This window comes from Apodemus sylvaticus, chromosome 10, assembly GCF_947179515.1.
Source record: "Apodemus sylvaticus chromosome 10, mApoSyl1.1, whole genome shotgun sequence".
Classification (NCBI taxonomy): domain Eukaryota; kingdom Metazoa; phylum Chordata; class Mammalia; order Rodentia; family Muridae; genus Apodemus; species Apodemus sylvaticus.
In genome coordinates this window covers 25230672-25253246 of record NC_067481.1, presented here as the reverse complement: position 1 = coordinate 25253246, position 22575 = coordinate 25230672, and the positions used below count along the sequence as shown (strand labels likewise).

The following is a 22575-nucleotide window of genomic DNA, read 5'->3' as shown; positions in this document are numbered from 1 at the left end:
CGTTTCCTGTTCTCTGCAAAGGGAGAGGAAGTGGATGTGATGACTTTGACCTCCGCCCCAGTTCTGATCGTTAGCTCTTCACATCTGTGGGTCTGATCCAGTTGCTTTTTCAGAGGGGAATCTGCCACACAGTAGGGGTCCAGCATTAGTACAAATGGTTGATAGAGTGCTTCTGGGTTTTTGTTTTTTTTGACAGCTTCAGTACATATCCCTGATTGACCTGGGACTCTTGCTTCTATGAGTACCTGGAACTCAAGGAGATCACCTACTTCTGCCTGGGATTAAAGGCACGCACATCCTCCTGCTCCACCCCACACACTAGAGAGAGAGAGAGAGAGAGAGAGAGAGAGAAGTGTTTTGCTCTGTAGCACAGGCTGGCCTAGAACTTTCTATCCTGCCTGTGTCTTACTGGTCTTACTGTGTGCTGCCAAGCTCCTGGCTTCTCCTGGCTTCCCCTGGATCACAGGAGATGATGTGTCCTCTGCTGTGTTCAGTTCATTCTTCTTTATCTGGCAAACACTGGTGTGTGGCTGCTCTCAGCAGGGATAAACAAAGAGGGTAATCAAACCTACCCAGGAAAGGTAGATCTTCATGGATACTGGCTGTCTGGGCATCACGCCCAATGCTGCTGTGGGAATTTCCAGAGAGGGAGGCCCTGGCAGCACCAAGCAGGGACAGAGTCATCTGGCCAAAGTTCAGGCACTGTTGTGGCCAAACTGACAAGAGAGTTGAGTGACCTGGCAGGCTCTCCCCGCCCCCCTTCCCCCAACCCCCCACCCCCAAACAGCTACCCTGTCCAAATGCAAGCACTCTTGCATGGGTGAAGAAAGAGTCTGATTGAGGGCCTCTAGGCAACCCCCTTTTAGCAAAAAAATAATAATAAAATAAAAAGCCCTCAAAGAAATTTCTCCACTATTCTCTAGTTAAATCCAAAAAACTACTTAGATAGATATAGGGTCATAGACTCCAGAACAATCGAGCTTTTAGAGACTAGCTAGCCTGTTCTCCTTCCTTACACACCAATCTCAAGAGGAGCACTGGCTTGCCGTGGCACCTGTGGCCACACTGTGTGGCACCCGGCTTCCCTGCCCTCTCCCACCCCACCTTCTCTGCCTCCTATGTTGGTGCGAAATGGATTATCCTTTCCCAGTGAGGAGGAAAGGCGGGTCCCTAAGCCTGGGAACCAGTGGATGGCATTGCAGTGTTGCCATGGCTACGGTTCCCTGGAGTAGGGACCTGACCCTTGCCAAGCCAGGAAAGTGGGGGGAGTGGGGCTTGGCATTGGTTCAACACAGTCGTCCTCATGTGGTGTGCAGCACAGCACTTCTGCCTCAGCACAGCGACACCATTGCTTTCCCATTTAACAGATGTGGAACCTGAGGCTTCAGAGGTTAAGCCACTGCAGGTTTGGAGATTGGGTCTATCAGTCCAAGCTCCTCCTGGTCCCAGGCCCATATTTAGTGACAGGAAAGTCTCCTATCTTTTGACATGAGAGAGAGAGAGAGAGAGAGAGAGAGAGAGAGAGAGAGAGACTGACTGATCACACTGTATAAACTGGACTTGCCTCAAACTCATGATCTTCTGGTCCCTGTCTTTAGTAAGAGTGTAGGCAGCTGTCCTTATGCTCAGCGTGTGTGTGTGGGGGGGGGGGGTGCATGTGTGCGTGTGCACACACACATGCATATTTTGAAACAGTCTCATATAGCCAGGCTGGCTTCAAATATATATGTATGTGTGTGTGTATATATATACACATATCATCTCACAGATTGTCCTCTACCTCCCTAGTGTTGGGATTATAGGTGTTAGAGGTGCACATTACTTTACCATCCTGGATTTTCTTGTAGGCTTGCTTTGTTGTTTTTTGTTTTGTTTATTTTGTTTTTTTGAGACAGGGTTTTTCCTTTTTATAGTCTAGGCTAACCTCGAACTCACTAAGATCAGGCTGCCTTTGCCACCAAATGCTGGAATTAAAGGCATTCACCACTACTAACTGGCTTTTTTTTTTTCATGTTTCCACTAGTATCTGTGATGACACTTTTAATGGGAAACTGAGGCTAGGTGGGACCTTTTTGGATTTCTACAGTCTCCATTCTTTGCAGATACTTTTTTTTTCTGAAGGGTTTTTTTTAGGAGCTGTGTGCTGTCTCCGGCCTTCTAGGAGGGTGGATGATAGGTCACCCTCTGGGTGGTTCCAAGGGAGGTGAAGCCTGTGTCAGTCCTGGCCCACATCTCAGTCTCTGGCTTCTAGTGTAAACCAAGTGCATTCAAACCCCTGGATCTTTTTGGTCTCACTATGTAGATATGTCCTAGTTTAGCAGCCTATTGAATGCTGGATTTCAGGCCTGAGCTACCTAACCCATCTCCATCAAAGGAAAGATCCACCCAGAATTGTGATCCTGACCCTGGAGGACCTGACAGGAGCACTCAGGGGCTATGAATCCCTGGCGCAATCTCTCAGTTCCGTGACCAATGCCTCTGCTTCGCATTCTGGAAATTCCCAACATCCTGGCCCCTGTGTCCTGGACTGACCTGGTTCAGGATAGTGCAGCCGTTGTACAGGAAAACCAGACAGCTGGTGAGGCCTGAAACAGATGGTGACTGAGGTGGACAGTGAGCTGCCAAAGCCAAGAAACAGTTCCCAGCCTCCCTTCTCCAAAATCCCCAGAGAAGGATGAGCTGTTCCTTAGACTCGACTTCCGTCCACATTGGGGAAGTCCTTTCTGTAGTGTGTCCTGTGTGCCTCTAGTATTTCGTAGAGTTCTCAGGAGAACGGGGCAGCAGTGCATGGTAGAGGTCTCCTCAGAGCTCTGACCTCTGTTCTGCGGTCCTTCCTGGCAGAACTCCCTCTCCTGTCCTGACTCTCAGAGGCCGGCTCGGCAGGCTCCAGGGAGCTGTTCTGGCTTGTCCACTGATGGGCTCACCACTCTGTTGGGCAGAGGCTCTGTCCTTTGGAACAGCCTTTCCTCAGCTAGTTGCTTTAAAATTCCCCCACACCCCTGGTGGGTCCGCCCATGTCCTGGCTGGGATGCAGGCTGCTGACGCTCAGATTTGGCAAGGATGTTTTTTATAGTTGTAGGTAGGAGGAGTGTTGTGGGGTTAGGAGCCAGGCATCCTGACGCCTCTGGACATTTGCTATTAAACCATGTGACCTTGGGCAGTAGAAATGACTTTTTTTGTTGTTGTTGTTGTTTGGTTGGTTTTTTCTTTCTTTCCTTCTTTCTTTCCTTCCTTCCTTCCTTCCTTCCTTCCTTCCTTCCTTCCTTCCTTCCTTCCTTCCTTCCTTCCTTCCTTTCTTTCTTTCTTTCTTTCTTTCTTTCTTTCTTTCTTTCTTTCTTTCTTTCTTTCTTTCTGTCTTTGTTTCTTTCTGTCTTTCTTTTTTTGGTTTTTCAAGACGGTTTCTCTGTGTAGCCCTGGCTGTCCTGGAACTCACTTTGTAGACCAGGCTGGCCTCGAACTCAGAAATCCACCTGCCTCTGCCTCCCAAGTGCTGGGATTACAGGCGTGCGCCACCACTGCCCGGTGACCTTTTTAATTAAAATGGATTTTTGGCTTCCCCCCCCCCCCCTCCTGATTTTTCAACACAGGGTTTCTCTTTGTAGTTGTCTCTGGGTATTTTGGAATTCTGGACTTGAACTCATAGAGATCTGTCTGCCTCTGCTTCCCAACCACTGGGATTAAAAGGTGTGTGCCAAATAAATAAATAAATAAATAAATACTGGTGTTTTGCCTATATATCATCATATGTGTGTCCTGCACCCTCAGAGACTAAGAGGACCTCAGACGCCATAGAGCTGGAGTTACAGATGATTGTGAGTTACCATGTGGTGCTAGGAATTGGATCTGGGTTACCTGTCACAGAGAGGTGGGCAGTCTGGCATCTGTTGTAAATGGACAGTTTATTCAGATGCCACACTTCAGGAAAAGGGACTAACTCACAGCAAATGAATCTAACTCCGAGTTAATGCAAGTGATATCTAGAGACAGTTCACTCCCAGACAGTGGGTGGAGTTGGCATGAGCAGGCGACAAGTTCTATGCAAGCCCAGAGCACAGCAAACCATCACGTCCATGTGCATTGCGTGCACACCATTCCCAGCTAATGCTCTCTTCTGGTGTATTCTGATGTCCGGAGTTTGAGCAGAAGTACCTCCATCTTTCTTTTCTTTATTTTGTGCTCTAAGTCTTTATTGCAGGTCCTCTGGAAGAGCAGCTAAGTACTCGGAACCGCTGAACCATCTCTCCCCCCATAAGATATCACTTCTTTGTGGGCATTCAATGTGTGGCCTCCCTTCGGAACCCTGTAGATATGTCTTAATGTGGTTATTATTGCTCTGACACTTCCTGGCTTAGGGTCCTGCATTGTGTTGGGGGTTCTGGCCAGGGCCCTCAGGCCAGGCAAGCCCATCTTCGAGCTCCACCTGACCCCAGGCTCTCCCTTTCCTCTTGCCCTCCAGGTGCGCTACAAGGAGGAGTTTGAGAAGAGTAAGGGCAAAGGCTTCAGCGTGGTGGCAGACACGCCCGAGCTGCAGAGAATCAAGAAGACCCAGGACCAGATCAGCAATGTGAGCCCCTGCCCCTGATGCCCAAGCTACCTACCCTCTGCAAGCTCGGGAAAGGCCTGAGTTGGCAGTGGCCTGCCCAGAGGCAAGGGAGAGGTTGAGGTACCCAAGGGCCTTTTCTTTCTTCTCCCTCTTTGATAGGCACTCTGCCAAAGTGGCATTTCCTCCTTAAAGAGACTGCCCTTTTACAGACAGACACACAGAGTATCTAAATCACCTCCCATTCTCTGGCACAGGCCCTATTCCCTAGGCATGATGGGGGCCAGGGTCAGAGTACAGATTAGATGCTTGTTTTTAGCACCAGGGTCAAAGCTGGGCTTGGGGGTTGAGGCTCCCGTCTGCCTCTGGGTGCTAACACAGCAGTCGTTTCCGCCCTCCCTCACCCGCCTCCCACTTCAGTTTGCTCTTCCTTCCTGTGTGAAAACCCAGCTGGCTTTGCCCACAGGCCTTACACCCTCTCCAGGCCCTTTCAGGCCCAGTCAGGGACAGGTCATTGGTGTCTGGTTGTTAGACATAGCCATGGAGAGTGAATGGTGGAGTGACAGACGGTGTCTATATGGTTCTGTAGAGCAGCTGGGGCTAGAGAGCAGGCCTTGCTCCGTTCCTCTTTTCCATGGCCGCAGACCAGCAGCTTTTATGGCTCTGGGCTTACAGGGGCCTGGTTTGAAGTATGTGCTGCTGGGAACGACGTCACAGAAAATGGGCACAAGCCTGAATGCCAAGTTCTAGAACATGTCACCTGCAACAGACTTGTACAAATGAAGGTTGAGGCAGGCTGATATCCTCCTGTCTGTAAGAGGAAAGGGTTTGCCTGTGTCGCTCTGGCTGAGGGACTGGGGATGGGAAGACAGGATGGAGATTCAGATGATTCATCTTGCACACAGCCTCTGGGGTCCAAGTCTCATAGCCCGCTGGACTGTGCCTCGGTGAGCTAGTGAGGAGGGTCAGGTGGCTTCCATAAACACCAGGCATCCACAGAAGCACCCTCTCGCAGGGGGGTAGCTTTCTTATTCTGCCCTCTGCCTTGAAGAAATGTGTCTTGGTCAGGGTTTCTATTCCTGCACAAACATCATGACCAAGAAACAAGTTGGGGAGGAAAGGGTTTATTCAGCTTACAGTTCTGCATTGCTGTTCATCACCAAAGGAAGTCAGGACTGGAACGCAAGCAGGCCAGGAAGCAGGAGCTGATGCAGAGGCCATGGAGGGATGTTTCTTACTGGCTTGCTCAGCCTGCTCTCTTATAGAACCGGGGACTACCAGCCCAGGGATGGCACCACCCACAAGGGGCCCTCCCCTCTTGATCACCCTTACAGCTGGATCTCATAGAGGCATTTCCTCACCTGAAGCTCCTTTCTCTGTGATAACTCCAGCTTGTGTCAAGTTGACACACAAAACCAGCCAGTACAAAATGTTTCCTCTATTTAGTGGCACATGCCTAAAACCCCAACATTTGGGAGGCTGAGGCAGGAGAATCATGGATTCAAGGCCACTTGAGGCTGAGGGGTGATCAAAAGTTTGAAGCCATCCTGGGCTTTATAATAAAACACACACACACACACACACATGCACGTGCACACACACTCTCTCACGTACACAAAGCAAAGAAAACTTCTTAAAGGGGGGCTGAGGATGTAGTTTAGTGAGAGTGTGCACAGGGCCCAGAGTTCCCGCCTTCACACCATGAAGAGGAAGCCATGAACAACTGCTTTTAGGGGAGGGTGGGGCTTGGAGAGTTCATTCAGTATTTTCTATTCTTGTTTCATAAAAAATGCTGGGGACAGTCTAATAACCAAGTGGGTTTTGCAACCCAGTTGTTGAGCTGCAGTTTAAAATGAGCGGCCCAATGAAACCGTCGTCTTCTCCTGGGCTGGAGGACCTGCCTCGGAAGCCTCCAAACCTTTCTTGGCCCCCCAGAAAGCCTGTTACAGTTGCCCGCTTCCAGCCTCCTCCAGCTCACCCTGGAGTTTCCTTTCTGGCTCAGACCACACAAAGGGTAAAAGGGTGTGTCTGGAGCGCCGTGAACCGAAAGAGGGGAAGTGGTGTGGCTGTGGGTGATTGGGAAACTGGAATGGCTGGCTCACAAAGCTGGAATCAGGTGGCTTTGTGACTCTTGAGATGCCTCAGTCAACCTTTGGGACAGTCGTTCATTGATTCCCTAGGTCAGTTTAGAGGCGACAAGCCAGCCTTACTCGTCTCTGCTTTACTTGCTTGGAAGGTTTCCAGAGTGTTCTGACACCCAGTCGTTTTCACTTACCTCCCTGTACCTTGCTGTTGGACATTGGACACATTAAATGCCTAAGGAGTTCTGGTAACAAAAACCTACTGTAGTCAAGGTATCTATGTGACAGATAGCATCTTATCAGCCATTTCTGGGAGGCAATTAGCTGATTGCCCTGGTCCTCGGCTGGGGAGGTGCCTTGATTTGGGCTTCTGCCTCTCTGGAGAAGTGTCAAAGCTGGAAATCTTTCTCTTGGTTTTAGTGAATGTGACCAAAGTCTGTCTCTGTCAGAGCCCTGAACAGTCAGCTGGGCTACGTAGAAGACTCAGGCCTCTGTTTCCCCAGCCTTCCAGATTGGCACCCCTGGACTGGGGCCTGAGATTGAGAGTCATCAGCTTACTGTGGTATTGACTGAAATTCATCACTTAAACCCAAAAGGTCTTCCCAGCCCCTAAGTCCGAGGACACTGAGGGAACTTTAAACCACAGGCGGAACTGTGGCTAAGTTGGGCCTACCTCCAGCATCTCTCTCTGAGAAAGGTGCTGTTCAGAGCCACACTGTTATTTTGGTTCCAAAATAGCATCCTTGTGTGTAGCTCATCCCTTCCCAGTTTAGCACCTAATGACTACTGGTCAATCCTGAAAGTCAGACTTGTCTCATAGAGATGGAGACTGGCTTCCCTGGAGAAATCACTTCAGACGAAGGACTTTCACCAGCCAGAGCAGTTGAAAACCCAGTCCCTGCTTTCCTGGAGCGGTCATGTTGGCTTGGGGATGTGAAGTCTACCTCAGTCCTGTGTGAGGCAAGAGAGGGAGAGAGTCACAGACAGGCCTCTCTCCAGGCATGCTGGGCTCCTGTCCACAGCTGCTGGGAAGGAAGCTCGGGAAATGCCTAGTGTCTGCTAAGTCCTGTGTCGTCAGGGGTGTTCAGGGCAGGGTTAGCTGTGCACTGCGAGTAGAGGAGGGACCTGAAGAGCCTGGGGCCAGCTCAGTGACAGTGTAGATTTAGCTTGTTGGAGGCCATGGCGTTCATCTGTAGGTGGGAGAAGGAATTTTGTTATACATATTTGTTATAATTCTGTTTTTGCTGGGCAGTGGTGGCCCACGCCTTTAATCCCAGCACTTGGGAGGCAGAGACAGGAGGAGTTCTGAGTTGGAGGCCAACCTGGTCTACAGAGTAAGTTTCAGGACAACCAGGGCTACACAGAGAAACCTGTCTCGAAAAACCACACACAAATGATGATGTTGATGATGATGATTGTTTTCACTGGAGGCTTGCCCTGGCCATAGGGAGCCCTTTGTGCGAACCTTCCTTTCAGTCTTTTTTTTTTTTTTTTTAAGATTCATTTATTTTTTTTCTGCATATGAGTACACTGTAGTTATCTTCAGACACACCAGAAGAGGGCATCAGATCCCATTACAGATGGTTGTAAGCCACCATGTGGTTGCTGGGAATTGAACTCGGGACCTTTGGAAGAGCAGTCAGGGCTCTTAACTTCTGAGCCATCTCTCCAGGCCCCCCCCCCTTTTCTTAAAGAATTCTTTTTTAAAAAATATTTATTATTATATGTGAGTACACTGTAGCTATCTTCAGACACACCAGAAGAGGGCGTCAGATCTCATTATAGATGGTTGTGAGCCACCATGTGGTTGCTGGGAATTGAACTCAGGACCTTTGGAAGAGCAGTCAGTGCTCTTAACCACTGAGCTGTCTCTCCAGCCCCTGTTCCAGTCTTTTACATGAGTACATATCCAGCCTCAATTTTGTGCCCCCCCCTGTGAACCAGGCACAGTACACAGCTCTTCTCTCACTTTGTAACTCAAGGACCAGGGGTGTCTCCTGTTGGTGGTGCACTCACCTCAAATGCATGAGGTCTCAGGGTGAATCTTCAGAGCCCCTTAACAAAAGAAACGGGGAAAGGAAAGGAAGTTCGATTCCTGTGCCCAGTCTAAGGGACTTGTAGAGCATTAGATCTGGGACTCTATTAGCACCTATCACAAGTTTATACATAGCTAGAGACTCTCTGGGCAGGAGAGGGGCAGAGGTAGAGCCAAGACTTTCTGGTTCCACACTGGCTAATGGCCCACAGGACAGTACAACCATAAACTCCTCAGCCGCCTTTGCTCTAGGCGAGAAGCCTTTGCTTTTCTGTCGGCTAAAAATAATCCACATTCTATGCAGTAAGTCAGTTTGAGTCTTCAGTGTCTGGGCCTGATCAATAAATAGTAATTAGTTGCGGGGGTATTGTGAGGCATATCTGTAATTGAGTGCCCTGTAGGCTGAGACAGGATAGAGCTGAGAATTCAAGGTCACCTAGACAATACAGGGAGACCTCTGATGGATGCATGGATGCTTGGATGGATGGGACAGACAAACTAGAAAGAAAGAGGTAAGTAATTGTAAATTTTCATTTCCTTCCCAGAGAAATGGTCAGGAGGCGGGCTCATTAGACAATCCTTTAGATTTCTCAGTTACAAAGATCTGTTGTCATTTATGTGCGTGTGTTTCTGTACCACTTGTGTGCAGTGCTCTCTCAGGCGGGATGAAGGCGTGGAATCCCTTGGAAATGGATTTACTGGAGGTTGTGAAGCCACCTCATAAGAATGGGTGCTACAGGGACCAATCTGGAGTCTCCTGGAGGAGCAGCATGTGGTCTGAACCACTGAGCCTTCCCTGTGTCCTAATTGAGTTTGGTTTTGAAAGGCTGCATTTGTCCATAGCTTTCTTTTTTCTTTTCTTCTTCTTCTTCTTTTTTTTTTTTTTTTTCCGAAACAGGGTTTCTCTGTGTAGCCCTGACTGTCCTGGAACTCACTCTGTAGACCAGGCTGGCCTCGAACACAGAAATCGGCCTGCCTCTGCCTCCCAAGTGCTGGGATTATTGGCGTGCGCCACGACACCCGGCTTGTCCATAGCTTTCAAGATCTGTTTTTATGGGGTGTTTGCTTGCCTGTGTACCTGTGCACCTAGCTGTGTGTTTGCTGCTCTAAGAGGCCAGAATGGGCCATGGAAATCCCTAGAACCGTGGTTACAGACCACTGTGGATTGCCTGCAGACAGTGAGGACTAAGCCCAGGTCCTCAGCATAAGGAGCGGGTGTTTGTAACTGCTGGGGCATATCATGTGACACTTGTGCCACATGAGTAGAGTTAGATGTAGCCAAGTCTGGCGTCAAACTGGTCCTTCCTGCTTGAGTGCTGGGGTTACATGCCCAGCTTATGTGTGTTCTAAAAATACCATGAGTCTCTCACCAGCTGCCTTTTATCCCAGCACTCAGGAGACAGAGGCAGGTGGATCTCTGAGTTTGGGGCCAGCCTGGACTACAGAGGGAGTTCCGGGACAGCCAGGGCTACACAGAGAAACTCTCAAAAATAAAAAATAAACAAAAACCAAAACATGAATCTCTGATAGGAAGCCAGGCTCTGTGTTGGTGGAGAACGAAGGCTCTGATGTGCTAACAAAGTAGATTCTGTTGTGATCCATTTAACCTAGCCCTTCCTCAACCTTGGTTTTCCCGACTATAAGATGGGGACAATGGCGACATGTTATTCTTGAGCTGGGTGAGAAAAGGGGTGATATATGAGGCCACCGAGCGGGAGTTCGCCCTCAGCCCTCTCCCTCCCCTCATGGCCTGCCTTGTGCGAGTGAGCTGATGGTTCCATTTAACCCTCAATATTAGTAAGTCATGACGCAGCATCATGTGTGGAGGGACGTGTGGCCTGTCAGGCTTTTTGTCAACCACAGACAGGAAGCAGGTAGTCAGAAAGCAGAACATAAGCCAGCCGGCCTCAAGGGCACTCTACCTAGTCACACAAAAGGCCTGCCCGACAAGGCAGTTCAGTCCGGGTCACTGAACCCTTGTGCACAGAGACTTCATGGTTCAGTCCAGGAAGGCTTGGCTTCTTCTGTGGAGGTCCAGCATTTGGGCTTTTTAAAGATCAGACCTTTGGGGGCTGGAGAGCTTACTCTCCACGTAAGAGCATCTCGCTCTTGCAGAGAACCTAGGTTCAGTTCCCAGCACCCACGTCTTGGCTCATGATCAGAGCTGCGTCGTGATTGGCAGGACCCCACGTTTCTTTGGCTGTTTGCTTAGGAAGCTGCTAGGTGGGCCAGGAGTAGTCAGTCACCCAGCTGATTGCTGAGGCGGAAGTGGAGGGCAGCGGGCAGCCTGAATAGGGCCTCCCGTTTCCCATTACACTCCATGCTTCCAGGGTCGGCATTTCTAGGTCCTCCCCAGGGTAGGGTGACCCGGTGATTATCCCCCATTTTTAGGGGGCCTGAGGTACTCTTGATGTTCGGACAGAGGTTGAGAGAACAGAGAGGGGTGTGTGGTCCTGCCCCACACTTGTTCTCAGGAAAAGGGACTTTGTCCACTGTCCCAGTGAAAGGTCCCCCTTAGCGGTCTCCAAGTCCTATTTCCTCTTGTTTGAAATGGGAGTTAAAGTGTGCATCCGGTTTGAATTATCACTTACTTAGTGTGTGTGTTGTGGAGGTCAGAGGATAACTTGCAGGTCAGCTTTCTCCTCCTGTGTTAGTTCTGGGAACCCAGCTCAAGTCATCAGGTGACTGCCTTTCCCTTCTGAGTCATCTTGCCAGCCCCCTTCTTACAGTCCAGGGGAGACAATGTATGGGATGCTTCCCTGGCCTTGGTGTGAAGCGCTGTTAAGGCTGTTAATAGAGACTGACAGTGGCGTCCGCGGGTCAAGGGAAGAGGAACGTCTTGCGGTCAGGCTTCTGCAATGCAAGAGGCCTGTGTCTTGGGGTCTAATTTTATACGCATCTTCCCACAAGTGGCGACTTTGATTTTGTTAGACAGGGCCTTGTTATCTGTCAGGCCCAGAGCTCACTCACTATCTAGACCAGACTGGCCTTGAAAGTTTGTGGCATCCTGCTTCTGCCGAGTTTATAAGCATGTGCCGTTCTTCCGGGCTGCACACAGGGACTTCTAAGAAGTGAGGTGGGCGGAGCTAACGTGGAAATACACAGGCCTGCACACCCGCCTTCAGAACTGGCGTCCTCAGGACCACAGGGGAGTAGGTAGGAATTAGAAATTAAAAACAAGATTTTTTTTTTTTAATATGAGAAGGTTGTAGTTGGAAGAGCAGTTGTCCTGTGAGCCTTTCAAATGGCATTCTCCACTGCTCCTGATTGGCCACGGAGCAGGGTCTCTAAGGAGCTGGAGAGGTCCCCTGTGTCTGTGTGAACCTCACACCTGGGTGCCCTTCTAAGCGGTGTGGGGGTTCACCCCTGAGAAGTATTACTCCAGCTGCCTTGTTCCAGCCTGTTTCACTGTTTGGATGTGTGTCCCTGCTTGGTCCTGAAGGATAGGACAGAGGAAGGGAGAGGTCTGACTCTACCCAGACTCCCTGAGTGGGCGGCTCTCTGCTTCCAGACTACACCCTCCCACGCTCCATTGTTGTGCTGGCTGCTGCCTGTCCGCCAGCCCAGACTACAGTCGTTTAGCCAGCGGTAGTGAGCTGGGTATTCCCAGTTGGCCACAGCCCCATGCTTCCCGCACAGGGGACTAAGGGGACTGTGTGCAGGGGGTGCTAAGGGTAAGGGAAGCAGCAGGGAGAGCCTGGGAAAGTCCTCGCCCAGACTCCTGGGTCTGCAGAGCTCTGGGTCTGGCTCCTTCCTTCCTTGTCTGTTGTAAGAACACGAGTGGGTTTGCCCATCTTCTTTACTCATCCCTTCCGCCGCCGCCTTTCTCCAGGGTTAAGGAAAGGGCAGGGCAGCGTCCTGGTAAACAAGCCAGACGCAACCTCGGGCAGATGCTGAAGCCACCGGAGATGGGACAGTCACCTTGCTGTCTGCCCAGGAGGATCAGCTAGCTGTTCAGCTTATCTCTTTTTATTCCTTCTACCCAAACCCTGGGCCTTCTTTCTCCTTGGTTGATCTCCCTGCCCCACCCCTACCCCCAGGTTTCCTCTGTGGGAGGGCAGGGAGTCTCATGGAGGATCAGTGAGGGGGAGGCTGTGCCCTGTGAGGGTGCAGGAAGGACACTGAGAATCCCTGCCTGCCGCTCCTCTGCCTCGTGTTTTGTCCATCACTGTCTGTGCATTTTACAATATACATTCCATATTTGTTTTGTTTTGAGACAGGGTTTCTCTGTGTAGCCCTGGCTGTTCTGGAACTCACTCTGTAGACCAGGTTGGCCTGTAACTCAGAAATCCACCCGCCTCTGCCTCCCAGAGTGCTGGGATTACAGGCGTGCGCCACCACCGCCACCCGGCTTACATTCCATATTTGTACAGTGACAGTTCTGTACCCTTATTCTAAAGTACTGTGTGCTTTGTGAGGATGGCACTAAAGTCACCCAGAGGAGTATGTGGCCTGTCTCTCGGCAATCTGGGCACTGGCACAGTCACCTTGTCATGTGCTGAGCATATAAAACGAGCAGCAGCCCATGACACTAAGCATGCAGCACTGAGCCTAGCTCACGGGAAGGCCAGTAAATACGAGCGGCTATGATGTTGATATTGACCATCAGGGACGCTGGAAAGTTCAGGCCCTGCCCCGGGGAAGCAATCTCTTCCTTCTCCCTCCTCACCGGCTCCGTTTCTTTATTTATAGATAGGATCTCCTGTAGCCAAGCCAGTTTGTACTTACTGTTTGTTTTGAGATAGGGTCTTACTATGTAGCCCTGGTTGGCCTAGAACTGTCTGTGTAGACCAGGCTGGCCTTAAACTCACATCTACCTGTCTCTGCCTCTGGAGTGATGATATTTTATGTACCATGCCTGATTTTGTGCAGAATATGGGGCTCTGTGCGTCCTATCCTAGACCAAGCCCTCCATTCACTGACCTGTGACCAGCCAGTCCTTGCATAGATGTCTGTCTTACAGCTGGTATCTCGCTCCCCCGCCCCAACCTCAGTAGCTAGGACAGTGGGCACTTACCACCTTGCCCAGCTTGAGTGGCAACAGGAGAGAACTGGTTGGCTCCAAACAGAGCCCTTCACCCATTCCTTCTGCCCTACAGATCAAATACCATGAGGAGTTTGAGAAGAGCCGCATGGGGCCCAGTGGAGGTGAAGGTGTGGAATCAGAGCGCCGAGACCCCCAGGACGGCAGCAGCTACCGGAGGCCCACAGAGCAGCAACAGCCACAGCCTCACCATATCCCGACCAGTGCCCCAGGTGAGGCTGGGGAGCTGGGGGGTGCGGGGGTGGGGGTGGGAGGGTTAGGTCAGGGGGGCAGTATGAAACTGGCTACATACACAGACATCTATGCATGTAGGTCCCCTCCCCCAAATCTCATCCCCATCCCTGCCAAGGATGTGAGATCAGGAGATCTGGAGAAGCAGATCCTGGTGTGAGGAGCGTACAATCCTGGCATGAAGCCCAAGACACTAATGAGTGTGCATGCCTACCCACAAGCCTTTGCTCTGGGGGACCCGTGCTGAGCGAGGCCCAAGTCGAGTTGGAAAGTCATACCTTTGACCCCTGGGGGTGGGGGGGATGAGTTTGGCAAGACACTTTCTGAGCTGTCTCCTCCATCTTGCAGTTTACCAGCAGCCCCAACAGCAGCAGGTGACCCCATCCTATGGTGGATACAAGGAGCCAGCAGCCCCTGTCTCCGTACAGCGCAGTGCCCCAGGTGGCGGTGGGGTGAGTAACTAACTGTCTGGATTAGAGGGGCCCTGGGATGAAAGAGGTCACAGCGGTATGCGCGCGCGCGCGCACACACACACACACACACACACACACACACACACACACACACATACACACACACACAAATGATAAGGGCTAAGGATATAGCTCAATGTTAGAGTGCTGGCCTAATATACACAGGATCTTGGGGTTCCCCAGGCCCATGTCCCCTTCCCCAGAAAAGGATTCTACTAACTTGTATCTCTTGTGTGGGCAGGAAGTAGCTTTGTGCTGCTGTCTTGAGCTAGCCTATGGTAGCCTATAGTTTTGCTGAGAAAATGAACAACAGTAAACTAAGGGGCCCTGGGTGTGAAGTCCTGGCCCAGGTGTTGGGGGGGGGGGGGGACACATTCCGCCAGGGTGCGCTAGAATGATCTCCACACCGGGATTCAAAGCAACTCATGTCAGTGTCGAAGAAAACTAAAGTGGCCTGGGATATGGGACCTTTCTCTAGGGAGGAGGCGACAAGAGGCAGTGTGGAGGGTGAGGCAGAGAATGGCCTGACCTGTGCAGAGCTGCAGAGTCGAACTGTAACATTGATGGCTCAGGGGGATCAGCAGATACAAAGACCCTATGACAGAGCGTCCTCGGAGGGAAGGATCCGTGTCTGTGGGAAGGCCCGGGGTCCTGGAGACAGGAAGAGGAAGTAGATGAGGACTTTCAGACCCAGGGCAAGGAAGGCCTTAGAGACCAGTCATCGACACTGCACTGGGACTACACTCCTCTAGACTCCACCCCACTGATGTTTGACTTTTGCTTTGTGAAATTCACCCTGGCGGTTGGGTATAGGTGTAACCTCAGCACTTGCGGGGTGTGGCAAGAGAATCACCACGAGTTCAAGGCTAGCCTGGTTACATAGCTAGATCTTATCTCGAACATTTTTCTCTCTCTCTCTTTTTTTTTTTTTTTTGGTTTTTTGGATTTGTTTTTTTCGAGACAGGGTTTCTCTGTGTAGCCCTGGCTGTCCTGGAACTCACTCTGTAGACCAGGCTGGCCTCGCACTCAGAAATCCGCCTGCCTCTGCCTCCCAGAGTGCTGGGATTACAGGCGTGCACCACCACCGCCCGGCTCTTCTCTCTCTTTTTTTTTTTAAGGGGAGAAGTTCACCTTTGTGCCCATGTGGCACAAAATAGAACAAAAATAGAAAGGTGGCAGACTGAGGGGATGGCTGTGTTGGGGATTAGTATAGCCAAAGACTGCAGTGGCAGCTTGGCTGGAGACGAGGATAGTCAGTATGCAGACCAGGATCTGCTGGCGTCTCACGATAGGTTTGGAGTCTTAGAAGTCTTTTGTTCCCTATTTGGACTGAAGTCAGACTGATAATGGTTTCAGAAAACATTACGATACTACTAATAATAGCCCTTCAAATAATAGAGATTAGGCCATACCTCTTTTTTGTTTTGTGGTATTTAGAATCAAACCCAAGACCCAAGGATACAAGGGTTTTTAATTAAGAGCTATTTAGCCCAGGCTGGTCTTGAACTCAGGATCTTGTCTTATTTTAAATCTCAGTGTCTTAAGTGCTGAAATTCAAACTCCTTATATTGCCATGCTCAGTATTGGCATATCACATTTTTTTTCTTAGTAATTTATTACTCTTTCTTTTTTTTTTAAAGATTTATTTATTTATTTATACAGTGAAGACACTGTAGCTGTCTTCAGACACACCAGAAGAGGGCATCAGATCTCGTTAGGGATGGTTGTGAGCCACCATGTGCTTGCTGGGATTTGAACTCAGGACCTCTGGAAGAGCAGTCAGTGCTCTTAACCGCTGAGCCATCTCTCCAGCCCCATTTATTACTTTATCTCATGTGCACTGGTGTTTCACCTGCATGTATGTCTCTGCGAGGGTGTTTGGTCTTCTGGAACTGGAATTAACAGACAGTCATAAGCTGATAGGTGTTGCCAGAAATTGAACTCAGGTCCTCTAGAAGAACAGTCAGTGCTCTCAACCCCTGAGCTATATGATGTGCAGTCTCTGCATGGTACATTTTAAAGCCACTATTTGTGTCAAGTCCTTGGGACTTTACTGCTGCTGTGTGGAAACAGGTACAAGAGACTCCACCACCGAGCCCACCCCAAGGTCCCTGAAGGTAGAGAGAAACTCAGGGCCTGGGACTGACCTGGTCGAGCCCTTGTCCGGCACAGGAGGAGGTCTGGGTGTGGGTGAGTCTACATGCGGTGCCCAGGCTAACTATTGGCTGTGCTCCCCAGAAACGGTACCGTGCAGTGTATGACTACAGCGCTGCCGACGAGGACGAGGTCTCCTTCCAGGATGGGGACACCATCGTCAATGTGCAGCAGATCGATGACGGATGGATGTACGGGACCGTAGAGCGCACCGGTGACACTGGGATGCTGCCAGCCAACTATGTTGAGGCCATCTGAGCCCCGTGCTGCCCCACCCTCTGTCTTCAATGCATTCCATGGCATCACATCTGTCCTGGGGCCTGACCCGTCCACCCTTCAGTGTCTCTGTCTTTTAAGATCTTCAACTGCTTCTTTATCCCCGCCCCTCCTCCTCCAGCTTCTTTTGCCAATCCAAGCCTTGTTCTGACCGTGTCGTGGGCTCCTTCCTCTGGCAGGTTTTCCCTTGAACCAATCAACTGATTGATTTTTCTCTCTGGATGGAAAAGGCTGGGCACTCTGGGGAGGGCAGGATTGTTCTGAGGCGGGTGGGCTCACAGGGCTGGGCTGAAATGGGAGACCCATTAAGGAAATCAGCTAGACTGGGGGTGGCACCATACACCCTTAATCCCAGCAGAGGATTAATCCCAGCGAAGGGAGGCAGAGGCAGGCAGATCTATGACTTTGAAGCCAGCCTGGTCTACATCATGAGTTTCAAGACTACCAGAGCTGTGTAGTGAGACCCTGCCTCAGAGGAAGATGGTAGTGGTAGTGGTGCTGGGGGGTTGGTTAGCTCCCAGTTTCACTTCCTGCCTTAGGCCCCTCGGAACCCCTGGCCCAGCTCCCTGACACTCTTCCTCCTAGAGCTGGGGTGAGCTGCAAACTCCTCATTCCTTCCAGTGGGGCTCCACACGTTCCCAGGGGGTGGGTATTAAGGCCTCAGTTATGTAGAGAACAATGTGATGACCTCTTCCCTACTCCATCTTCCAGACTCTGCCTCCTTCGGGCATCCAAAGGAGAGCAGAGTTCCTGCTTCAGGCTAAATCCCTGCCCCTGTGTGCAGTCCTCACACACGGAGTGTGCCATTCTGCCCACGCAAACCAAAGGGCGGCCAAAGAGCTCCCCGGAAATCTCAGCTTGGGTCAAATTCTTGCCTTAGTTCTAGGGGCAGCAGCAGAAAGGAGGGAACAGGGTGTTCTCCCCCTGGCCTCTTGGCTTCCCGCCTCCCCCAGCCTCCTGGGACTCTATCTCCCTGGCAGGGAGCCTGCTGCAAAGCATAGAGCAAGGCATGCCTTTGGGACTTGACTTAGCCGGTTCTTCCCGCTCCCCTGGGAAAAGGTCTCTGTGTCTCCCCAGAACAAGGCTGGACTGGCTTAGAGCTCTGCAAAACTAGAAAGTGGGAACAGTCTCTGGAGCACAGGAGCCCCCCCCCCCCCTCGCTGGGCAGGTGGGAGAAGGCTTCCGGGTTAGACATGCGCCTTCCTATCTGTGTCTGAGACTCCAGACCAAGTCACCCACACTGTGGCACCTCACCTGAGGCTCTCCTGTCCTTGAAGCAAAGGAGAGAGTCCAGGGCTCCAAAGCTGGCAGCACCATCTCTGGGCTGGTGCTAAGTTCAAGTTCCTCCTTTGCATCTGGGGCCTGGGACAGCACTAACTTCATTCATCTCTGGGTTTTCTTGTCGCTCCTCCCGGGTCCCCTGATTCTCATCTTTATCCTAAGTCCGATGTCAGGTCCCTTTGCATACTCAGACCCTGCTGCACATGAGGTTTGAACCTGAAGATCTTGGTCAGGCCAGCAATGTGGTTGTCACGAGGGCTTACTAGAGGAACATCCTCCTGCCTAGTCAATCCCTTTACTTCTGACTCTAGCCTGGGTGAAGGCGAGGAGTGGTCTGGTTGGCAGCATGGGGAGAGCCTTGTAGGAACATCTCAGGAGCCACTGGGGAGGTGCCACTCCATTCATTTCCTCTTGATCTCAAAGCACAATGTGGTTCTGGGGAGCAGAGGTCAGGGGCGCCTGTTTTTGGAGGGCCTGTGTTCAGGAGGTGCTACAGTCTCCTGGTTCCTCTCAGTTGGACCTCCCTTCCCAACATGTCAAGTCAGCTGTTCTAGTGCCCTAGAAGTGGGGGAGACTTTTCACACACCTGCAGAGGGAAGAGGAACTACCTAAGGTGCTGAGGGCCCCAAGCCTGCTGGAGTCCATACTTTTCTAAGAGCATCCACCCCTAGAAGAGCACAGAATCCCCAAGCCCATGGTCTCCTCCTTTGTAAAGGTCTTTTCAGCCAATCAAAACCCAGGAAAGAAGGCGCCTTGGCTAGACTGTGAACTTTAACTTTTGTGGACCAATCCTATAATGCAAGAAGCCCCATGGTGAGGGACATGGATTCTCCCCGGGATGCTTCCTGTTTTCCCTCCCCATGTCCCTTCAGGGAACTTTTTATTTTCTAATAGCTGGACACAAGACAAAAAGTACCACCCCACACAGAGCCTGTATTTAAACAGAAACAGAAGTGACCCTGTGAAGTCCGCCTCTGTCCAACATTTCATCTGTGTGTGAGTGTGTGTGTGTGTGTGTGTGTGTGAAGCCACCCACTCATCTTTTATATCAGGTTATCATCTTTCTTTGGTATGTTTGGTCCCCTCCCTCCTGGCCTAGTGCTTGGGATCAATTCTTTCTGGCCTATTATGATTTTGAACATTGACTTGAACCACAAAGTGAATCTTTATCCTAGTGACTCAAATAAAAGTGTAATTTTTACCTGCTGACTAGGCTTCTTCCTCATTGACTCTGAAGTAACTTCTTGCGTGTGTCCTATTTGCCAGGGACATTGACCTGTCACTCACAGTGAACCCAGCTACCCCTCAAGGAGAGGAGGACTACTCTAGAAACCAAAGTTGCTACTTCCTACCCTGACACCTGCTTTCTCCTTGAGGATGTAGCCCAGCCCTTCAGTGGCATCTACCAGTGACAGCTCTGCCCAGCCTGGGGTATGGTTATACTCGAGGCTAGCATTCTCCCCTAGTTCAGAGGGACCCCCACTCTGCCCCCCCTTTTCAGTTAAGCGTCTTCCTTCTAGCCAGTGTCCTCAGGGACAGTCAGGGTTGCCTTGCAAGTTCCTGGCCTCGAGGGCAGGCTGCTCTACAAGAGTTCAAGCCAACCAATGAGCTGGTCCCAGGCGTGTTCTAGCCCAGTGTGTCCCACTGCCACGTTTGAATTGTAATAGCAGGTAGGCCAGCCCGCAGTGCCACGGAGCCTGGATGAACCCTCCCTATGGTGGTCTGGCAGGCCACGATGGGAGGCAGTATTCCCACTTCCCTCCCATCTCCCAGCCCTGTGATGGCCCTTCCCCAGCCAGCTGGATTGCAAACACTGCAGCCTCTTCTCTCCGCAGGTCTGGGAAGGCACCTGTGGCATGTAATGCAACACCACTGGACCCTGACTCCTGGCCAGAGGCTTTATGGAGGGGGCATTTTCTACCTTAGTTTCACATGAAAGCATTCTTCGCTGTGGCCGCGGGAACAGCAGTCAAAGAGGCGAGGGCTAAGTATAATCAGGAGAATGGCATGACTGAGTGAGCTGAGTGTGGAGAGGGCTCTGGGCAGTGGGAGGAGCTGGCAGCTTAGAGTTCTCAATTGCAGCAGAAGAGCCTGTGACCCAGTGTGGCCTTGCGCTGGCCTGCTCAGGAAGGCTCCCTTCTTGAGAGTGGCCTAAGTTTCTGTTAGAAAGGGGGTTACTAACAGCTCTTTAAAGAAAATATTTGGGGTGAGGCTAAAGATGCCAGACCTTAGAAACTGGCCTACAGAAATCCTTTCCTCTTTAATAAGAATCAGTACACAGCAGAAAGCTTCAAAATACATCACTGTGGGCTGTATTTTTTTTTAACATGATTGTTCACTGGGTGGTGGAGCACAGCCTGTAATCCTGTAAACTCTGGGAGGCAGAGGTAGGCAGATTTCTGAGTTCAAGGCCAGCCTGGTCTACAGAGTGAGTTCCAGGACAGCCAGGGCTACACAGAAAAACCCTGTCTCCAAAAAACAAAACAAAACAAAAAAAATTGTTTATGTGGACATCACAGGACAACTTACAAGAGTCCCGTCTTTCTATTGAGAGCCAGGATTGAACTCAGGTCATCAGGTTTGGTGTGAGACACCCTTTCCCTTTGAACCCTATCACTGAGCTTTAGTAACTGTTCCCTTAGAAGAAACCACTACCTGAAAGTTAGCTGTAATCACAATGCTCAGGACAGACATTGAGAGGTAGAGACAGGAGAAGCCAATGAAGGCCAGCCTGAGCTAATTGAGACTATCTCAAGACAAAAATAAAACAACAACAATAATTAATACAAAAAGGAAACACAAAACCCCAGTTGGATTTGCATTTCTAGACACTATCCCGGAGTGGGGTGTATGGGTTTCTTGCTGTTTTCTCTGAAGATGACATAGGGTAATTCCGAAAGATCCAGAGAAGACAAATGGAGGTAAGGGCAGCACAGATGGGGAGGAGAGACCTCATGTGACCCAAATGAGCTCAGGCTCCGAGGATCTCCCAGACCAACATGACAAGCCAGTGTCGGGTGGACTCCAAAACAGTATATGCATTTAGGAATGTGAGAACCTCGCTTTGACTCCTGCCCCCTATTGACAATTTGTTCAATTTATCAGGCAAGCTTCTGACCACCCTTGAACTCAGGCTATAAAAGACTTCAGACTGGTCAAAGTGACCCCACGTGTGCAATACACAGCATAGTGGAAAAGCTCGCGTCCATGCCCAGGGTCACCCATCCCCCCCGCCCCCGCCCTCCGATACCCACGTGAGACTTTCCTCTGTGTTCTCTGAACTAGCCGATGGCCCACAAAACTGGCAACAATTAGTTTTCTGAGATCGATTGCCGGAGATGTGTGAGAGGAAGAAGGGAAAGGCAGGCAGGAGAACCCAGTCCTAAGGTCTGTAGAGATAAATCCTCCGCTCACACCTTCCGGAGCGGCCCACTCAGTGCAGAAACTGTATCTAAATAGAGATAGCGTTTTTCCACACAAAGGGGCGGGGCTGGCTTCCTGGGAAGAGATTGAACCTCTCTGGTTTTGCCTGCTCTAAAAGTAGCTGTTCCCTGGTTACCCACCGTGGGCTTTGTGATTGGCTGGCCGCGATAGTGGAGGTGGAGAGAAAGCTGCTGATGGAGTTACCGCATCCCTTAGCCTCAGGTCCCCGGGAGTGGGAGGGGGAGGGAACAGGAAGCGGGAAGGCATAGGAGCCATTTCTCCGCGCTGAGCGACCTCCGCGCTCGCAGCTCCCACCGCCCCGGAATCTAGGGGCTCCTCTGCTCAGTACTGAGCCATGCTGGATATTTTCATCCTCATGTTCTTTGCCATCATAGGCCTGGTGGTTCTGTCCTACATTATTTACCTGCTCTAGTGGCCTGGGGCTGCAGGGCCTGCGAGGGGAAGGATGGCGCTGAGGGGCCGAGCATCCTGTTTGCTGACGCACCGGTGGATTTTTGCTTCTGGTCATTATTCGGGTATTGATTAAAAAAACAAAATGAAAAGAGAGCTTGTTTTTGTATCTATTTGTCATACACATTGACGTAGCATTTCTTGGATCAATCTGAAAAGAGTAAGAAAGGCCAGCTTTCTTTGGGAATTTATTTAAAATGTGATTTCTTAAAAATAAACTAAACTATAAATAAATAAATTTAAATAAAATGCACTAGGTTTTAGGTAGGATGGGAGGGAAGAATGTGCTGGGGGCCGGGCTGGCGGACTATTATTTCCTAATTTCTTCTTCAAGGTAGATGCAAAACCAAGTTGTCCATTCTCTCCTGACAATGACTACAGTACATCCTTATGTATGGACAAGGCAAATTTCAAATCTGCTGGCATAATTGTATTCATTAATTCACTGCAACTGGCACATGTGCATTCATTAATTCACTGCTGCTGCCATAACTGCATTCATTAATTCACTAGGGATTAACCCTCACTTGAGAAAAAATAGCAAATGAAACTTACTTGGGGTAAGG

At 50.5% G+C, this 22575-nt stretch overlaps 1 protein-coding gene across 1 annotated transcript in view; it reads left to right on the top strand.

Annotated features, from left to right (window-relative positions):
• Lasp1 (LIM and SH3 protein 1) overlaps positions 1-19321 on the top strand; it is a 39185-nt gene extending 19864 nt beyond the window's left edge. Inside the window, exons 4-7 of the mRNA XM_052194970.1 lie at positions 4457-4564; positions 13756-13912; positions 14280-14383; positions 16643-19321. Of these exons, the coding sequence (XP_052050930.1) occupies positions 4457-4564; positions 13756-13912; positions 14280-14383; positions 16643-16816 (543 nt within the window). The 3' untranslated portion in view covers positions 16817-19321. The remainder of the gene's footprint in view (positions 1-4456; positions 4565-13755; positions 13913-14279; positions 14384-16642) is intronic.
• Positions 19322-22575: the final 3254 nt, after the last annotated feature.